This window comes from Kogia breviceps, chromosome X (genome assembly GCF_026419965.1).
Source record: "Kogia breviceps isolate mKogBre1 chromosome X, mKogBre1 haplotype 1, whole genome shotgun sequence".
Lineage (NCBI taxonomy): Eukaryota > Metazoa > Chordata > Mammalia > Artiodactyla > Physeteridae > Kogia > Kogia breviceps.
This window is the reverse complement of record NC_081330.1, coordinates 118,274,630-118,294,090: the sequence shown is the minus strand read 5'-3', so window position 1 is coordinate 118,294,090 and position 19,461 is coordinate 118,274,630. Positions and strand designations below refer to the sequence as shown.

Here is a 19,461-nt window from a genome sequence, read left to right as displayed (position 1 = left end):
TATGGAAACTTACAGAGGAAGCCAGCTGGCTTTCTAAGACAGACCTTGATGGTGACTGGTCTGTGTCTTAACCGTCTAAGTCCAGCACCCCGACATGGCATAAGTGAGATCCACACGGTAGGTTGGCCTCAGTCTGCTATACGAGCTCCTATTGATAATAATTCTGCTGTAAAGACACCGTGGCCAAGGACCAAGGGGGTGAACTGTGCAGAGAAGAACAGAAAAAACACAGCAGGCCTAACTGCTTTCCCTGGAAAGGCCTGCTTACCACGCTGGCCCCGGCAACGGGGAACGTGGATTTGGGCAGAGTTCCCACCGTTAACTGGTAAGAGTGGCTCACTGTGCCTAACCTGTTTGTACAAACAACATGACTTACGCTGAACACCTGCTTCCCTTCTGAGTTTGGAATTTGGGTACATAGCTGGCAGGGGGTGCCCACGTGACCAGCCCCCGCTAAAAAGTCTGGGCACTGAGTCTCTAATGGGCTTCTGTGGTTGGCAACACTTCATACATGTACTAAGTCATTGCTGGGGGAACGTGTCCTGTGTGACTCCACTGGGAGAGGACGCTGGGAGCCTGTGCCCGGTCTGCCCTGGACTTTGTTCCATGCACCCTTTCCCTTCACCGATTTTGCTCTGTAGCTTTTGGCTGTAATAAATCATAGCTCTGAGCTCTCCTAGAGAATCATCGATCCTGGGAGTGGTCCTCCTGACACATTTCTCATTCTCAAAATGGGGATACTTCCTACTTCCCAGGAATTTTTTTGTTTATTTGCTTGAGATAGAATTCATATATCATTAAGGTGTACAATTTAGTGGGTTTTAGCATATTTACAAGGTTGTGCAACCATAACTACAGTCTAATTCCAGAACACTTTCAACACCCCCAAAAGAAACGCTGTGCCCATTAAGCACTCACTCCTCTTCCCCCTCCCCTAGTTCCTACTGACCACTTATTCACTGTCTCTCTGGATTTGTCTATTCCAGACATTTCATAAGAATGGAATCATAAAACTTGTGGCATTTTCTGCCTGGCTTCTTTCACTGAACATAATGTTTTCAAGGTTCATCATGTAGCATGTATCAGTAATTCATTCCTTTTTATAGCTGAATAATATTCCACTTTATGGATAAACACATTTTGTTTATCCATTCATCTGTTGTTGGATATCTGGGTTGTTTCCACATTGTGGCTAATCTGAATAATGCTGCTGAGAATACTTGTATACTTCATTGCGTTATGTTTTCAATTTCCTTGACTCTATACCAAAGAGTAGAACTGCTGGTTCATGTGGTAACTCTAACATTTTGAAAAACTTGTCGGACTGTTTTCCAAAGCAGCTGCACATTTTACATTCCCACCAGCAGTGTATAAAGGTTACAATTTCTCCCACATCCTCGCCAATACATATTACAGTTGACTCTTGAACAACACAGGTTTGAACCGCATGGGTCCACTTACACGCAGATTTTACTCAACAGTAAATACTACGGTACTATTTGTGGCTGGTTGAATCTGCAGATAGGGAACCAAGTATACAGAGGGCTGATTATAAAGTTAAATGCAGATTGCTGACTGAGGCGGGCTAGTACCCCCAACCCCTAAATTGTTCACGAGTCAACTGTATTATCCTTTTTTTCTTTGAATTTTAGCCATCCTGGTAGTGGGAAATAGTATCTCATTATGGTTTTGATTTGCATTTCCCTAATGACTAAGGATGTTCAGCATCTTGTCATGTGCTCATTGGCCATTTGTATATATTCTCTGCAGAAACAGCACAACTACTTGGAAAGACATAGAACTAGGTAGAGGACAATATGTCATTTATATGTTATCTCACTGAATACACTATATCTTGGGAACGGACACGGAGACCAGACATACCCTAACGTGGACACGGCATTACTCACGTACAAAACTCACAGGGAACACTAGTGCCCATTAATTTTTTTTTTTTTTTAGTCCCCATTAAACTTGCCATTATGGTTTGATCTGCTTTGGTCAAGGAAGGGCTTTGATGGTGTGGCCCACTGTTTCTTGGACTTCAGTGTGCAGGTCTGGCGGGGCCTGAGAGTCCACCCTCCTAACAAGCTCCCAGGTAACACCAATGCCGTTGGTCCATGGACCACCCCTTGAGTAGTGAGGCTCTAGATACCTGCTCTGACTGTGTCCATCATTGCGCTATCTCATTTAATCCTCACGACAATTTAAAATAACTCCACTTTAGAGATGAGGAAACTGAGGCTTAGAGAGGTTAATTAACTCACCCAAAGTGGTAAGAGCTAGTAAGTGGTAGAGCTGGTTATGGGACTTCTGAGATTGCAGTTTATAGGCTATTTTACCAAACCGTCTATTTAAAAAAGTCTACTAACCGCCATAGCTCATGAGATGGACTTTTTTCCCCTAATCCATACGCCCTCAATCATAAAATAATTTACTCACCTCTGTGACACTTGAAAGAAAAGAAATATAGCAACAGTAAAACACTGGTGGGTAGAAAATGTTATTAACCATAGAAGACATTTCATGAAGCCAACAAATGTGAAGCAAGATACAAAAATTCAGGAATAACTCAAAGGCCAACCAATACCATTTGGGGCATTTTCCTCACTGTCACCAGCTTGGCCTCTTTTACCTGAGTGACTGGCCTGCTCAGAGAGCATGAGTGCACTTCTGCTTCTGGCTAAAGAAGCCTGTGTGGGTGTCAGCAGTCGCGTAACAAGAAAGGTTTCCATGGGACTAAGGTGCGTGCGATGAGCTGAGGGACGGAATCAAATGAAAATTTTAAAAAGCAAAATTAAAACAAAACAAAATGAAACGCCTAAAACAACACAGTGCATGACGCAAATCAACTTTTGGGTGGCAAAACGAATGTGGAAAGAAAAAATATCGTAGCAAAGGATGGCTTCGGAGCTTGTCATAGTAAAAGAAAACAGACGCTGTGTCATTTAGAGCTTGGGAGAGTATGTGACTTCTCTTGGGGTGCCAGAATTCATTCAACGTGCTATTACAGAATTAGAGTATCACCCTGTATCACCCGAAGAGACTTAGCCCATATTCCAATATGTCATATGGACTCAAGAAACCATTTACTCACCAAGTAGATCTAACATTGGAAAAAAAGATTACTCCTACAAAACACATGTTTTAGGTCCTCTGTTAGGAAATATTTCATAACACACTGATTTTGTTAATGTAGAAATATGCATCCTTTCATACTTTTCCCACGCAAGTAAGGGCAAAAATTAAATAAGAAACATTTAAAAAATAGCCAACTAATTATCAGCTTTAATGGAAGGAGTAGTATCCATAATCTAAAATTCAGTGACTGAAATGTTATTTTGATGGTTTCGGAATATATTATATGATAATGGATGAACTTTTCAATGACTTCGTCTTCTTTGGGTATCCACTAGCCAGTTAAATGGCTTGGGAATTTCACCTTTTCAATTAATAATCCACAAGCAGATAATTCCGTTGCCAACAATATATAATAACATACTGTTATCTTTACACATTAATCAAGGCAAATATGAATTTAACATCAACTTGTAACCATATGAGTTCATGAAAACCTATGGGATGTACTCACAAATGGAACAGCTATACAGAATTAAAAGCATGTAGATGTTTTCTCATCCAGCTCCTAGTTAATTCAAGGTTTCCAGTGCTTACCCATGAACTGCATCAGAGAGCGTCAACACTGACACTCATGGGGTCTCTGACACACATGACAGACCTCTGTGCTGGAGATGCAAGGTCAAAGCCAGTGGAAAAAGACCAGGAACGCACGCACACTGGCCTCTTCAGAGTCACAAACATCCTCCTGCTCCCCCCGGTGATGACTCAATGTGTTAAACACTCCACTGGCACCTGACACTTCTTCAGTGATGCTTTAAGATACGCATTTAATGCATGGAGAGCTTCCCTCCCTTCCGTAACCTACAAACTCTGAAAGGTAGCAATTCGGACTTTTAGTGCCTTCTCTGAGCCTCCATCAGAACACGGGTGATTTTATATGTATTCAGTTTCTGGAACTGGCACCCGTCCTATACATACCATCTCTCACCTCAAAACAGAGCGCCAGAAAAGGCCACCCATCCTTTTGCCCTTTTAAAGATTTCATATTAGTTCTGAACTTCTGTTTTCAAAAGAGAAACGGGCAGGCTTACAAAGCACAGACAAGAGCAGAGCCCCATTTCTTTCACACATCTAAGTCTCCCACGTACCTCTGCCTCATCAATCCCGCTGTTTCTGGCTAATCAACAATATCGCACCAATAACCGGGCAGTTACTTTTTTAACAGTCGCATCTGCCCACTGGTCAATTAACCCCAGGCCAGGATAACGTCTACATGCACTGTAGAAAATGGAAGTCTCTGTCAGACTGGGAGCATAGCATTAACTCCTGTCCCTACTCAGCGATGACCTGGTTGTGCAGAGCGCGTTGCCACTTTCCAAAGTCCCATGAGTGAGGCCCTGGGGCTCCCACACTCAGATCGCAAGGCTAGGAGAATGGGGCTATTTGCAGAAGGCTCAAGAGGGGCTCTCCCAAAGACCGACATGAACACGCTCACACTAGAAAGAAGAAAACCGGAGAGACCAGGTCTACACGTTCACTTGCCTCGGTCTGGGGAATAGGACATTGTCGCGGTGGATGAAGACAGGCGCTTACTCATGGGAGGCTCCGTCTGCTTTGGCAAATTCATGGTTGATGTTGAAAGTTTGTCACATGCTGCAGAGAAATGCATTAAAGACGTTGGTATTCACACCACTCTAGACCAAGAAACACATTTCCCAAAGCGTTCTTCCTGTCCTCACGCACACGCCTCCAAAACCACTGTGGCACAGAGCACACTGCTTCCAGCTCCCTGCCCTCCACCTGGCACGTCTGGGAGTGCCCGGGCCACAGCAGCCAACCATCTGAAGCAAGCTCTTCTCTTCTGTTGCTCAACTTTGTGTTTCTCTTTGATTACAAGGTGTTCAGCCTCACTCAACTGTTCAGCTAAAGCCATGCTAACCCCACCAGCCAACCCTTTCCTTGTGCCCAGGGACTTTTAAGTAAATTCAGACTGCACAAAAACAAAACCAACCTGAACCCAGAGACAAAGCACCACCGCAAAATGTTCTACGATCTGACTGAGACTGGGTGAGCTGAAACCGGACTTTTTCTGAGGTTATCTAGAGCTCAGGTTGCAGAGAGAAGTAATTTGTAAAGCAAGGAGCTGTATTTAAAGCAGAACAACCTTTAGCAGTTGGTTTCTTCCTTTTATCAAGAGATGGGGTCACAATGGCCCTTTCTCAAAGGTTATGACTGTTTATGGTTAGGATTTTAAAATGTGGTCCTGGGTTTGGTACTCTTAATTTCCCACCGTTATTTCAGAAGGGCTTCTAAATGAAATGACTGCAGCAACCTGAGAGGTGCCGATAGTGACAGCCAAGCCATGTCCGAGCTTGAGGCAAAAGGAAAGATGTGTGACCCCACCTCTAAAGGAAGCAAACTCATCAACAATATTTTCAAAATCTACTCTTCTACTCATCTTGTTTTCAAATGAGAGAAGTGTCATGTTTGACAATTTCTCCTGACCAAGTGATGACCCTAAATAATTTTTAAATAACTTAGACTGAAGTAAAATTAGAATACAGTCTGTTTGGGTATAAATAAAATATTTAAACTTAAAATGGTATGAGTTTTCATACACCTACTTTTCAATGTTTCAGTTTGAGTATTTTAATGTTCTGGGAAAAATAACCATTAGAAATTACATAAAACCATGTCTCTTGGGCTTCCCTGGTGGCGCAGTGGTTGAGAATCTGCCTGCCGATGCAGGGGACACGGGTTCGAGACCTGGTCCGGGAAGATCCCACATGCCGCGGAGCAACTGGGCCCGTGAGCCACAACTACTGAGCCTGCGCGTCCAGAGCCTGTGCTCCGCAACGAGAGAGGCCGCGATGGTGAGAGGCCGCGCACCGCGATGAAGAGTGGGCCCCGCTCGCCGCAACTAGAGAAAGCCCTCGCACAGAAACGGAGACCCAACACAGCCAAAAAAATAAATTAATTAATAAACTCCTACCCCCAACATCTTAAAAAATAAAATAAAATAAAAAACCCCCATGTCTCTAGGGGTACACATTTCCCCTTTCACCTCAGGCTCCGATATGGCTCAGCATGGTACTGGTCTTTGCAAATTCAATATTTTGTTCATCACAGATTGTTCTTCATTAATTTTGATTAAAATATTCTTTTATCTTGATTACTGAGATTTCTGCCACTCCCTTAAACTAAGTGCTCCAGTCGAGTACCACACTCACCTCACCCTGTCCCAGGGCCCTGGGTACAATTCCCAAGGTGTCATTATCAACTCTACCTGCCCCTCTCTGTTGGGGGAGGGCCAGTGCCTATATGACAGTGAACATGGCCCAGGCAGCAAAGTCTCTGCTACTCAGCAACACCAATAAAAATTATTCCTTGTCAAAGAAATGGTGGAGACCAACGATATTTATTCCTACTGCTATAATTTGACCTTCTGGGTGCCTGGGAAATATTGTATCCCTTTTACATCTTGTTTTCTCTTTACCAGTCAAAGATGGGTTGAATTTCTAAAGTCTCTATTAAATGGGAGCAAGGTTTTGCTAGTTCTATTCTTGACCTAGACCCTAAGAATTTCCCAGGCCTGTATACGAAACAGAGAGCCTATTAGAGAGAGGAAATCAAGAACAAAGCCAACTTATCTCCTTGTTTGGATTCCCAGTGTTAGTACTGGTAAACTCAAACACCTCTCCAGGAATCCATCACATTAATACCCCAAACTCCGTGTAATTACAGGTTCTGGTAACCAGAAGTGATTGAAATACCCTACTGCTTAATGCCTAAAACCCAATGATACATGAGAGCGTTGAAGATCTAAATGCACAGAAGTCAAACACTGACAAGATTTTCAAGGCAGAAGGTAGTGAGCTAAGGATGAAATGTCTCCAGGGTACTAGGATGTAAGGCATGCATGCTCCACGATGACGAACAAAGAAATATGGGCATGTCATTCACTTTCTAGAAAATAGTTCGAAGGGGTCAGACTAAGAAATCAATTGTAAAAGTGCTTGAGACAGACACCGTGATGGAGGAGGGTGACCAGGACAGTCATCACAAAATGCCATGGCACAGTGATGCTCGGATATACCGTTGGTGGACTCAGCAGCGGCGGCAGTGGTCCCTGGGTCCGGAGGGAGGGTGCTGGCTGCTAAACCTAGAGGAGGGGGTGGGGTATTTCCTGATTCACCTACACAGCAAAAAAAAAAAAATCAGAGCAAAGACAGGTAAAAGAAAAAAGTCCCCATTTCTGGCTGACTCTAGTTTCTATTAGGAAATTAGAAAAAGTAACTGAGATGGGTTGTTGACGTCTCAAAAAAAAGAAAAGAAAAGAAAAGTATATTCACTGACAAAAGGTGAAAAGCACAATACAGCAAAGTCAAGAAACTGTATATCACTCATGTAAACCCATTTGCTCTCAGAAAGAGCTCGTATACAGCTCCTGCATAACAGAATGGCAGACACAGAAAAGACACTAAAAAGAGGGCAAAACCACCCAGGGACTGGTAACAATCCATACATTAAACATTTGAAAATTTCAAGATGAGTATGAACTGGATAATGAAATAAATAAGTCACCTTAAAACAAAACTGAAAGAGCAACAAAAATAAATAATGTGGAGGGAAGAACCCCAGCCCCTTTTAGGGGGTTACTGCGGCTCAGCCTTTCCCCGTCATGCTGCAGCCCTGACTGAGCCTACTGTCGTTGACCTTCCCTGAAATTAGGTTACCCCTGGGCTTGCTAGGTGGATCCGGTTAACCAGGCTCTACATTCATTTTCTTTGTTTTTCTTTCGTTTTACCTCAAAGCCCAGTTACTGTATCAACTGCTGTTTGTGAGCAAGAAGAATGAACAGATCCCCTTCGCAAGAAATGCATACACAGGAAGCTTGGCAGCTTTAAACATCACACCCGAAAAAGGTACCTGCAGATCGGTACAAAGCATCCCCCAGATCCTGCGGGTGCCGGTCTGCCCGTGATCTCCCTCCTGCCCCAAGATCTCCCCACCGGGCCCTGCGATGCAGGGACAGCCCTTCACTCACCCTCGCGTCCTCCGGGCCCCGCAGCCAGTGACGTTCCCCACGAGCACTTCTTCTTCAGCTCCAGCTGCTGTGTGCGCTCCAGGGACCTGCGCATCATCGCCTCCAGCCGCTCCTGCCCGGTTCACGCAAGAGAGAGCAAGATTAGCCACCCAGCCCCGCGGCACTGCTGCACCTCCGCGCGCGCGCGGGGGTGACTCAACAGACAGGGCTTTCTGCTCAGCATTCAAAACCCAGGCACGCGTGCTCTCCCCACCACACCAGCGCCTTCTTAGTGGGCGGAGAGTAAACAAGGCGGCTAGTGCTGGCTCCCAGCCCCAGCACCTCTTCCCTCCCGGGGGAGAGGCTGCTGCCGCAGCCAGGCCTTGATTTGTTTAAGAATAACGCCAGACAAGCATTAACTCCTTGAGGTCTGTCCCATCCAGTAGAACTGGAATTGTGCTCCAGAACCAACTGCATCCTCTCTTGTTGACAAGCATCGAGGACTATGATTTGAGGAAACTGAAATATAATTTGAATTTTAATAGCCTGAAGCATAACTTTTGGGGGGGATACACCATGACTTTGAAGTCCATTTTGCAAAGTCCCATTTTCCTCTTAGAACTTCTTAAAGGGGAATTAATTGTTCTCTACATTATAACACTTTTCTGCTCTGTAGTATCTGGGGATAATACTGCATATTTCAAAATCCAAGAGACAAAAGTAGAGAAACTTCTGTCCACAAAATCCAGCATCTATGCATTCTCAGAGTTGGGGCGGGAGAGAACTAAACAGTTTTTTTTTTTTTTTTTTTTTTTTTTTTTTTTTTTTTTTTTTTTTTGTGGTATGCGGGCCTCTCACTGTTGCGGCCTCTCCCGCTGCGGGGCACAGGCTCCGGACGCGCAGGCCCAGCGGCCATGGCCCACGGGCCCAGCCGCCCCGCGGCACGTGGGATCCTCCCGGACCGGGGCACGAACCCGTATCCCCTGCATCGTCAGGCGGACTCTCAACCACTGCGCCACCAGGGAAGCCCGAGAACTAAACAGTTTTTAGCCAGAAGAAAAACACAACAACCAGGCTTCTCTCCTAACAGAGCGTTTATCAAAAGCACTCCCCTGTATTAACCAAATTGTTCTTTTCATAAAGTTGGGCCTGACTGCTGGCAAGTCTTTCCCTGGCACTGCAATGACACTGCAAATACCAAATCCGCTCCCTGCCTCCACTGGAGAAGGCCCACTGGGCAGGTGGTTACACGGACACCTTTTCACTCTCATAAAACCCCACCCTGAGGTGCTCCAGGAACTGGGCTAATCCTAGCCCAACTTCAAAACAAAAAGATACTGTTCTCTCATGGCTTAAATAAACAAGCAAGCAAAATTAATTTCGGGCAGCACCAACTGAGTGACCCGTGACTTAACGACCGGGGAAAGGCTCCTTTATTTCACTCACTAGAAACACAGAAAGGTCACTTAGGAGGTGCCTGGATCTATCCCTTTCGTCCACACCAGAGGGATGAGATGAGCATTCTCCACATCTCAGCCTCCTCTGCATAATTTTTCCTCTGAATAACACTTTGCTAAAAGACAGCTTCTCCAGGGACCTGTGAGCAGAAAGGGGGATTTCTTTCCTCCTGTAAGTCTCAGACTCGTATTTGCTATTAACTGCGCTCTAGTTTTTGGCTGAGACTCTACAATCATGAGTGTGCATTTCCTGGCAGAATCCTGTTCTCAAGACCCTGGCCCATTAAATTCTGACAGCCAGCCCCCGCGGTTTGTCTGAGAAAAGATGACGGCTTGGAGGGACTAGAACTTCTTGACTATTTGAGGACGGAAGTTTGATCACTCAAGACTGGGGCTCGATAGTATTCCTTTATATGGATTTAACATCAATTATTTAACCAATGACCTGATTTTTTTTAACATCTTTATTGGAGTATAATTGCTTTACAATGTTGTATTAGCTTCTGCTGTACAACAAAGTGAATCAGCTATACGTATACATATATCCCCATATCCCCTCCCTCCCACCAATGACCTAATTTAAGTGTTGAAATCTTTCACCTCAGAGTGAATTTAGTATTCAGTGGGTTATGGGAGATTGCCTACATGCCAGAAAGACCTCACAAGACAGTCCTTGGGTGTCCCTGGTGGCACAGTGGTTAAGAATCCGCCTGCCAATGCAGGGGGCATGGGCTCGAGCCCTGGTCCGGGAAGATCCCACATGCCACAGAGCAACTAAGCCTGTGCGCCACAACTACTGAGCCTGTGCTCTAGAGCCCGCGAGATACAACTACTGAGCCCGCGTGTCACAGCCACTGAAGCCCGTGTGCCTAGAGCCCGTGCTCTGCACGCAACAAGAGAAGCCACTGCAATGAGAAGCCCACGCACCGCAATGAAGAGTAGCCCCGGCTCGCTGCAACTAGAGAAAGCCCGCTCACAGCAACGAAGACCCAATGCAGCCAAAAATAAATAAATAAATGATAAATTTATTTTTTTTAAAAAAGTCCTTCATCTACTAGGAGACAATGAGAACAAAGAACACCAAGACTCACAGCCAACCGTATCACTGAATAGCTATCTAGCGGCATAATTTTAAGGGAATGTTCATCCAAAGCCAGACCTACTCCTGAGCCTTTCGGTTACCTTTAGAAAAAATACCTCTGTCATCTACCCACAACCCACTGAGCTGCTCCAAATTCTACCATTAGAGATTTATTCCTTTGAACTGTACGTAGACTTACAAAAATGATGCTATCCCTGAGAGAAGACACAGTCACCCTGTGTCACCCACTTTTGGAGAGATGATTAAAAATAGGTGGTAACCAAGCTCTACGGTAAGGGGACTTATAAAACCCAAGCTGCCAGAATGGGATGTTTCAAACATGTCAAAACCAAAACTGGTTCACTTCATTCGTATTAGAGGTTAGTCCCATATAGTCCCGTATTACCTAGCATGTGTGTGTATCTTTCTGTTCCTTCATGTGATGGAATGCAAAGAATCCTAGTTTGGAATCAGTAGATAGATATGAATTCAAATCCCACTTCTGCCTGCTACTTAGCCCCATGACCCTGAGTTAATCGTTTAATGTCATCCTTGGGCATCGGTTCCCTTGTCTATAAAATGGGTATGATATTACCTAGATTACAGATCATTCAAGTCTACAAGATGACAACTGGCAGAGTAAGTCCTTAACCAAGGCGAACTGAATCCAAGTTTGAAGACGAGGATTGTTAACATGGCAGTTTAGAGCAGTGGTTCTCAAATGTGAGTGAGTCTGCATCAGAATCACCTGGAGGGTTTGTTAAATCACCAGTTGCTGAGCCCCACCCCCAGAGTTTCTGAGTCAGCGGGTCTCAGGTGAATGTGCTGACAATGCATTCCTCGTAAGTTTCCAGGAGATGCGGGCGCTGCTGGTGCTGAGAACCACTGGTTAGAGGAAAGGCTGAGAGTGAGAGAGCATGTGCGAGAAAGTTCAATCACATCAGAAGAACGGTATTAATAAATATCAAAGTTGCATACTGCATACTGCATACTGCAATTCCTGCCAAGTTCTGGCTCTCCTGAGGATCATCTGATGATCAACAGAGGATGGGGAAACGGCAATGCAGATTATTGTCCCTAGAATGTCCTCTATTGGGTGGGGCTTAGTGGAAGGAAGGAATGAGGGCAACTCACCCTTGACACCTTGAGCTCTGGCCCTAGACCTGCTTAGATGAACTTAGAGGAGATCCATCATCAAGGTAACGCACTGAGCTGGCCGAGCAGTATGAAAGGCCTCCAGCAGGGCTTGGCCTGGTCACTGTTACCCAGAAAACACTCTCAGGCAGGAGTGGAGGGCTGACTGTGCCTTTTCCACTGCCCTTACTACATGTGTTCTGGGGATGACAAGCCCCCAAATGGTCCTAAGCAGGGCTCCGTGGAGGGCCCTTCTCCCTGCAAACAGACGTCCACATCTGGCCAGAAAGCCACGTAATCACCATGCCCCATGCCAGCCAATGCCCTCTGAGAGCAGTCAGCTCTCAGCTTAGTGAAGTTTTTGCTTAGTTGGGTACAGAAAGTTCTCATCTTCACACTCAGCCTGGTGGGTTTTGTTAGGTATCAAGCAAGAAGAATATGCGAAGTTGTGATGTGTTCAAGTAACTTACAGAGACAAAGGTACTCTTTGAAAGAGGTCTTTCCTGGTTTTCTGTTTAGCATGAGGGACATGGAGGTGGCTTCACCAAATACCATTTTCCAGGGCCCCTAGTCATGAAGCTATACTTCCCTGAGTGGAGAAGGGGTGAGCGTATTGTGCTGTCAGCCTTAAACCAGGCAGATGACAAAAGCTTGTTCCAGAAGCTTGATTCTTGGGAGCTGTGTGGCATGCGAAGATTGGAAGAACCCACCTGTAGGAGAAGGCGGCCTCCAGCGAGAAAATGAGCTCAAGGTCAGAGTGTCAAGTGGACACTGGACTCCCCCTTCCCAAGGACAGGCCTGACCAGCTTCCAGCCCTCGACACCTCTGAGAGCTAGGCTGGCTGTGATGCCCACTTCTGTGTTGGTGGAGAGGAGGCCTCCGGGCCGAGTCTGGGGCTCACCCACACAGATGTGGGGCGTTACCAAGAGCGGCATCATGGAAACAGTCCTAGGCACACGGAGCCAGGGCAGGGCTGGTGGGGAGGTGAGGAGTCAACAGGCCTCTTACGAGCTCCTAATATCAGACCCAGGGAGGCAGGAGTTTGTGGGCAATGCAAACACTTTCCAACAAGCTACAGAAGCAAAATGAAATGAACCATCTTCCTGCGGAGGCTTCTCCCTGGTTGACAGAGACAGGCCCTGACAAAAAGGACTTAAATCTGGCACTGAGAAGAGGATGGAGAGTCTCCACAGCCATGTGCCAAGTAGGCAGCAGCCCTCCCAAAGATCTCCAGCGAACCATGGGGGCAAAGGCAAAGGCTTTCCTTTGGAAAGGGCTTCCGCAGCAGAGCCCTATCTGTCCTCTCCAAAGATCACCCATGAGAATGCCAATCGGACCTCTGCACTAGCAGAGCACTGATGATGAGGTGCTTAACAGGCCAGCCTGCATGGGGAGAGTCCCTAAACTCCACCTGGGTCTCCGGGAGCTCAGAGGGCAGGAGCAGGTGGTGGAGGGAGCCCACTGCTTCCTCTGTTGCTCTACACCCATGGGAGTCCCAGCTCTCAGCCCTGCCCTGCCTTGTGTGGGGAGAAGGGAGGCGCAAGCTCGATGTGTCTTTGTGCCGACCACAGGCAGGCAGCCTGCCCCATCACCACACCAGGGGTGAAAGGGAGCACACAAAGCAAACAGGAAATTGTCTGAAGCACAGCCACTAACGAGTCAGCTGCATCACGACCAATCATCTGGCATGACATCCCCTCATCTGTCACACACGGGTCCCTCAAAGGTGGACCCGTGTGACACTGTCAGGTGTGGCAGAGGCTCAGGACGCATCTCCCGTGACTTCACAGCACCCCTTCCTGGAAATGGCAGTGACACACATTCCCTGCAATCAGCAATCACGCAGGAGGTCGGGAGTGGAAATGGAGAGAGCTGGGAGAAAAGAGAGAAGCTGTGAGTCAAGGAAGGGAGGATGGGAAGAAAAGGGGTGAGTTCAGCACTCAGGACAAATACCCAGGCTGGGAAAGGAGAGATCCGCCCCGTCACTGAAACAGCCCCAACGCCCTGTGGCTTTTCTCTTGGTCTCTACACTCTGTGCCATAATCTTTCCTGGGTAGCTCTCTCTTGACCTTGCTTCAGCCAGGGTCAGCTGAAGTCACTGAAGGGAAGCTAACATTTCTGAGCGACTGCTCTGTGCTAGGTGCTTTGCTGGCACTTTCAGAAGTCACCTCTTTTAACTCCTATGACCACCTCTGTTTGGGGCTGAGGAGATGGACCTAGAGGGGTCTGAGGCTTGGCCCAGGATGCCAGCTGCTTAGTGGGAGGGCTGGGATTTGCACCAGGAGCTGACAAAGGCAGACAGTGATCGGGCTGCGAGAGCAACAGTGACTGTGGCTAAGACCCTGGCTCAGGCCTCCATTCACTAAGAGGAACAAAGACGCCGCCATTTAAGCCTGTGCTCTGTGGGCAAAGATGGGTCTAATTCCGTGTATTGTGAGCCTGTTTGTGTTGTATTTTTTTTTAATTAAAAAAAGACAAAAGGGTTGGGCTTCCCTGGTGGCGCAGTGGTTGAGAGTCCGCCTGCCGATGCAGGGGACGCGGGTTGGTGCCCCGGTCTGGGAAGATCCCACGTGCCGCGGAGCGGCCGGGCCCGTGAGCCATGGCCGCTGAGCCTGCGCGCCCGGAGCCTGTGCTCCACTACGGGAGGGGCCACAGCAGTGAGAGGCCCGCGTACCGCAAAAAAAAAAAAAAGCAAAAAAGCCCAAAGGGTAAAGACAGTGATAACAATTCAGAGATTTAAAAACTACTGAATTTGTACCAACATCTCTGTATCTTATAGTGTTAGCGATTAACAAACCTCTATATTGTTCATACTAAATGATGAGTCACACTTTGTTATACAGCAGAGACTAACACACCATTGTAAAGCAATTATACTCCAATAAAGATGTGAAAAAAATAAAATAAAAATTAAAAAATTTAGTAAGATTTCAAAAAAGAAAAAAAATCTAAAAAAGATTTAATATATGTATATGTATAACTGAGTCACTTTGCTGTTTACCTGAAACTAACACAACATTGTAAATCAGCTGTACTCCGATTTAAAAAAAGAATTAAAAAAAATACAATTAAAAAATCCAAAAAAAATTAAACAAATCCTTCATTCAAGGGTAATTCATTCAAATATCATCCCCATCTATTATTACTTACAATAAATATTTACCTTTTTGCTTACTAATCATGTATTAAAATTTGTAATAAATTTATGCTTTTACAAGTGGTAAAAAAAAGTAAAAATAAATGATGAGTCACTATACTTTATGAATTAAAAATGTTCATCACCTGATACAAGGCTGTGATTACACCCTTAAAATACACTTGTTTAGAAAATCCATACCCCAAATATGCTTTCTAAATATATTTTCAAAGTTTAGTAATCAAGGACGCTGTCAGGGTCATTCCAATCCATTTCTTTTTTAAAAGATAACTGGAGAGAAAGGATGATTAAAGCAAGAACATGCATTAAAATATAAACAGACTAGCACGTCTGTATCGGAAGGCAGACCGTTTGATTTTCCAGCAATGAATACAAGGTCATGTTATCAGCCCCTCACAGCCCGTCCTGCAGCCTCGTGTGGGTTCCGGAAGCAGACTCCGCAGCTAAGCTGAACGGGTCTGTCTCTTTGCTCCCGCTCTGGCGTGAGCTGCGGAGGCGGCTGCAGGCCAGCCCTCACCTCCTCCTCCCGGAGCTTCTGCCTCCTCTTCTCCTCCACGGCAGCCCTCTTCTGCTCCCCTCGCTGCCGCTGCGCTTCCAGCTTCCGCCATCGCTCCTCGATTTGCTTTTCGTACTGGAGCTTGGCTCTCTTCTGTTTTTCCAGGATCTGCTGCTCCCGGGCAGCTGCGGGAGGAAAGGCAGAAGATAGGTGTCATGACCAGAGCACCCCACACCATTTGGATTAATATCAAAAACACAGAAGTAACAGTGACCCCTCCCAAAAAGAGAGCCCGGTGGGATCGTCGGCCGAAGTGACTGAGATGAAGGGTTCTGGCGTGTCCGCCACTAGCTGGGTGACCCTGGACATCTTAACCACGTCATCTCTCTGCCTCAGTTTCCTCCTCTGTGAAGTGGAGATGTCGCATGTGCAACATCACAGTGTTGTGGAGACCGAAAGAGACAATGCACGGAAAGTGGACAGTCACTGCCCCTGCACGTGGGGGCTCTGCCTGCCATTGCCATCAAGTCAGACTCGTCCCAATGGCTAGGCCACACGCAGGATTGAGAAATGAGAGCTATAAGGGTATCTTCACTCAGGACAGGTTAGCTGCACATGCACCACGCACCAGACGCTGAGCTGGGTGAGGGTAAACAGAAGACGATGGACAGGATTGGCTGGTCTCCTTCCTGAGACATTTACTAAGGGCCTTAACTCCACCTGGCCAGGCAGGCAAGGGTTCCCTGGAGGATGCAACGTCTGAGCCGACCAGCAGGAGGCACTCAAGAAGGAGGATTCGAAAGCTCCTCATCTGTCTCACTGCCCTAGGGAAGCCACTCCTGCAAGAGGTACGACAGCCTTCCTCAATGGGTGCCCTGTCCTCACACAGAAATGGCCTTCGGTGCCGATTTCCTCCATTCCCCCGAGAAAGGCCCTTCTAGCTGCCCTGGGGAGAGGCCGCCTGAGCGGGCGGGGGCGGTGGCTGTCTCTCGTTCTCCAGCATCCTACCCACAGCTCTAGCGCAGTGCCAGTAACAGAGGTTCAACACATGCTCAGTGAGTAAATCAACTGTCCTGAGAATTATATAACAACTGTGAACGGGCCAGTGGCAGTGCGGGTTTGCTCCCAGTTTTCCACGTTCACCTAGCAACTGTCCCAGTTCTCTTCCCATTCAGTCACAAATTTCTAAGGGTCTTGAGAAAAGACATCATCACATCTCCACTCCCTTAGACCTAAACAGCCAAAGTGCACAACTTACCAAGACATTTTTCTCTTTCTTCTCGTCTTTCTTTAGCTAGTCGTTGTCTCTCATCAGATTTTAAAAATCCATCCATGCCTACAAGAGAGAAAACATGATGAAAGACTTCACTCTCCCTGTCCGCTGAGTGCCAGGGACCCCCTTGGCCTGCACACTGGGTCTGGCCACACGCACACATCATCCAACAGCAGTGCTCCGTACCACACACACGGCCCGATCCTGAGAGCCGAGGGGCGGTAGCCACGGCTGCCACACTCCCCCACCAAGCTGGCTTGGTAGTGGCCCAATGCCAGCCCCAGAGAACCAACCCTCTCCCTAGTCCTCCGTCCCCAGGCCTGGCCTCACAGGGGTCAGAAGGCGCAATAAGTGACAGGTCTGGCAACATGCAGAAAAGCCCACTGGGCCTCCCCTCGTCCGGCTCCCAGGGGAAGGCAGAAGCACAAAAGTAGACATGATTATTACACACACAGTGAACATCTGACTTTCTGGAAGGAGCCAACTGCTGAGGGACATGTATGAGCTCCTCGGGTGAACACTGAGAAGCTACAACACTCAAGTTTGATTGCGTTTCCGCTAAGTTTGCTCCCATGTCAATCTTAGCATTTTAGAATCACAAAGAAGGAATATAACGTACTCCTGTTTACAGTAAGTTCCCTACATACGAACGAGTTCTGTTCCGTGAGCAAGTTCGCAAGTCCAATTTGTTCCTAAGTCCAACAAAGTTAGCCTAGGTACCCAACTAACACAATCGGCTATACAGTACCATACTGTAACAGGTTTACAATACTTTTCACACAAATAATACGTAAAAAACAAACACAAAAAAAATAAAGAAAACATTTTTAGTCTTACAGCACAGTACCTTGAAAAGTACAGTAGTACAGCACAACAGCTGGCATACAGGGCTGGCATCGAGTGAAGAGGCAGGAAGAGTTGCTGACTGGAGGAGGGGGAGGAGGTGGGAGATGGTAGAGCTGAAGGATCGTCAGCAATAGGAGACGGAGGGCAGGCTGCAATGTCACTCACGCCTGACATTGATGGAACGCACGTTCACAACTTTGAAAGTTCGCAACTTGAAGGTTCGTATGTAGGGGACTTACCGTACTTGCTACTTAAATATCCACAACAAATAAAATGGAAAGAATGGCAATTCCCCCCAAGTCCGGGAAACATCCCAGGAGCTCCGCATCTCCACCCATCTTCTACAGGACCCTCAAGTGCTTTCTGATTCAAAGATTAAATGATCTTCACGGCTCTTTTAGGATTAAAAATAATTTACTGCACTTGGTCACAACTGGTCATTCATGAGTATTACTTATATAATGGTCAAGGACCACGTTCTGGAGAAATCGGCTTTAGTGTTACTACAACTGGATTCACCTTCCCAGCGCCTGGGCCCCCCTCCGTGGTAGTGTCACAGCTGACTTCATAGTGTGCCTCGCTGCCACAGTGAGCTGTGCCCCTTTTAGGGATGTTCCTGCCACTGCCCAGGAGAGGGACCGGGAGGCTTGGACCGCAGTGCGGGCAGCAGGAATGCAGATGAGGCTGGACGTGATAAACAATGGTTTGTCACAATTCCCCAACAGCATCTAATTCTGCAGCCTGGATTATGCAGCAGGTATATTAAAGCTCAAGAGAGAAGTCCTGGAAAATAAACCTGACAACAACTGTCACTCCCCATGTTTGTTTTTAGTCAACTCTCTTTTTTTTTCTTTTTCTTTTAAACTGAAGTATAGTTAATGTACAATGTTATGTTAGTTTCTGGTGTATAGCGCAGTGATTCGGTTTTATATATACAGCATATATATATTCTTGTTCAGATTCTTTTTTATTATAGCTTATTACAAGATATTGAGTATAGTTCCCCGGGCTCTACGGTAGGTCCTTGTTGGTTATCTGTTTTATATATAGTAGTGTGTATATGTTAATCCCAACTTCCGAATTTTCCCTCCCTCACCCCCCTCTCCCCTTTGGTAACCATAAGTTTGTTTTCTATGTCTGTGAGTCTATTTCTGTTTTGTAAATAAGTTCATTTGGGTTTTGTCAACGCTTAATCATTACAACGCTATCGACGACATGAACAGCATCAAGAACTTAAAGGCCCAATTTCTCAACTCATCACTGCTGGCCCCCCCAATCTGACCCCTTTCCCCCCACATCCCTTGCACCTTTTTAAACCCCACTCACCTTCAAGACCCCCCAGTTTCTGGCCGGCAGAACCCTAACTTCATTCTGCTTGGCTGCCGAGCACTCTCAGCCCCCCTGCAGGGAGGGAGGGGCTCCCGAACCAAGGGCAGGTGTGCATCTCTGGGTCGCCCGCTCGGGCCACACCCCACCCCCACAGGCCTCAAGGTGCACACACAAAGCTCAAAGGCAGCCATGTGGTCAGCGGGAGGGGAGCAGGGAGACAAAACCAGGTTTCTCTGCAATGATCCTCTAAACATTTTCAAGCTCTAGTCTCTACCTTAAGCGTTTGGGTAATAAGGATTTGTTCTGTGTGAAAAGCTACAAAGAGAAGCCTAGGCCACCTGGACAGATGCTGGCATCAGCACCCACATCACCTCCTCGGCTCAAGCATGACCTGTCACCCTCTAGATCGAAGATACTGCCTGAGAACCACTGAAAGTGTTGTTCAAACAGAAGAAAGAAAGAAAAACTGAGGGAAAAGGGCCAGGCACATTTGAACTGGCCATGTTGCCTGGAGGCTTTACTAACAGAAGGCTGTTTGTTCCAGGGACATGCACGATTTTAGGCTGCCCCCTTGTGGGCAC

The 19,461-nt window shown here is 46.7% G+C and overlaps 1 protein-coding gene across 15 annotated transcripts in view; it reads right to left on the bottom strand.

Annotated features, from left to right (window-relative positions):
• Positions 1 to 19,461, bottom strand: part of MAP7D2 (MAP7 domain containing 2) — a 109,616-nt gene that overhangs the window by 39,832 nt on the left and 50,323 nt on the right. For 5 of the 15 annotated variants that reach the window (XM_059050802.2, XM_067023008.1, XM_067023014.1 and 2 more), the window contains exons 2-6: positions 16,691 to 16,768; positions 15,454 to 15,617; positions 8,129 to 8,240; positions 7,178 to 7,276; positions 4,624 to 4,734 (exon numbers count right to left, since the gene is read on the bottom strand). In XM_059050802.2, the coding sequence (XP_058906785.1) occupies positions 4,624 to 4,734; positions 7,178 to 7,276; positions 8,129 to 8,240; positions 15,454 to 15,617; positions 16,691 to 16,768 (564 nt within the window). Of the gene's footprint in view, positions 1 to 4,623; positions 4,735 to 7,177; positions 7,277 to 8,128; positions 8,241 to 15,453; positions 15,618 to 16,690; positions 16,769 to 17,552; positions 17,631 to 19,461 lie in introns of all 15 variants that reach the window. The other 10 variants (XM_067023004.1, XM_067023005.1, XM_067023006.1 and 7 more) reach the window with 5 other exon arrangements.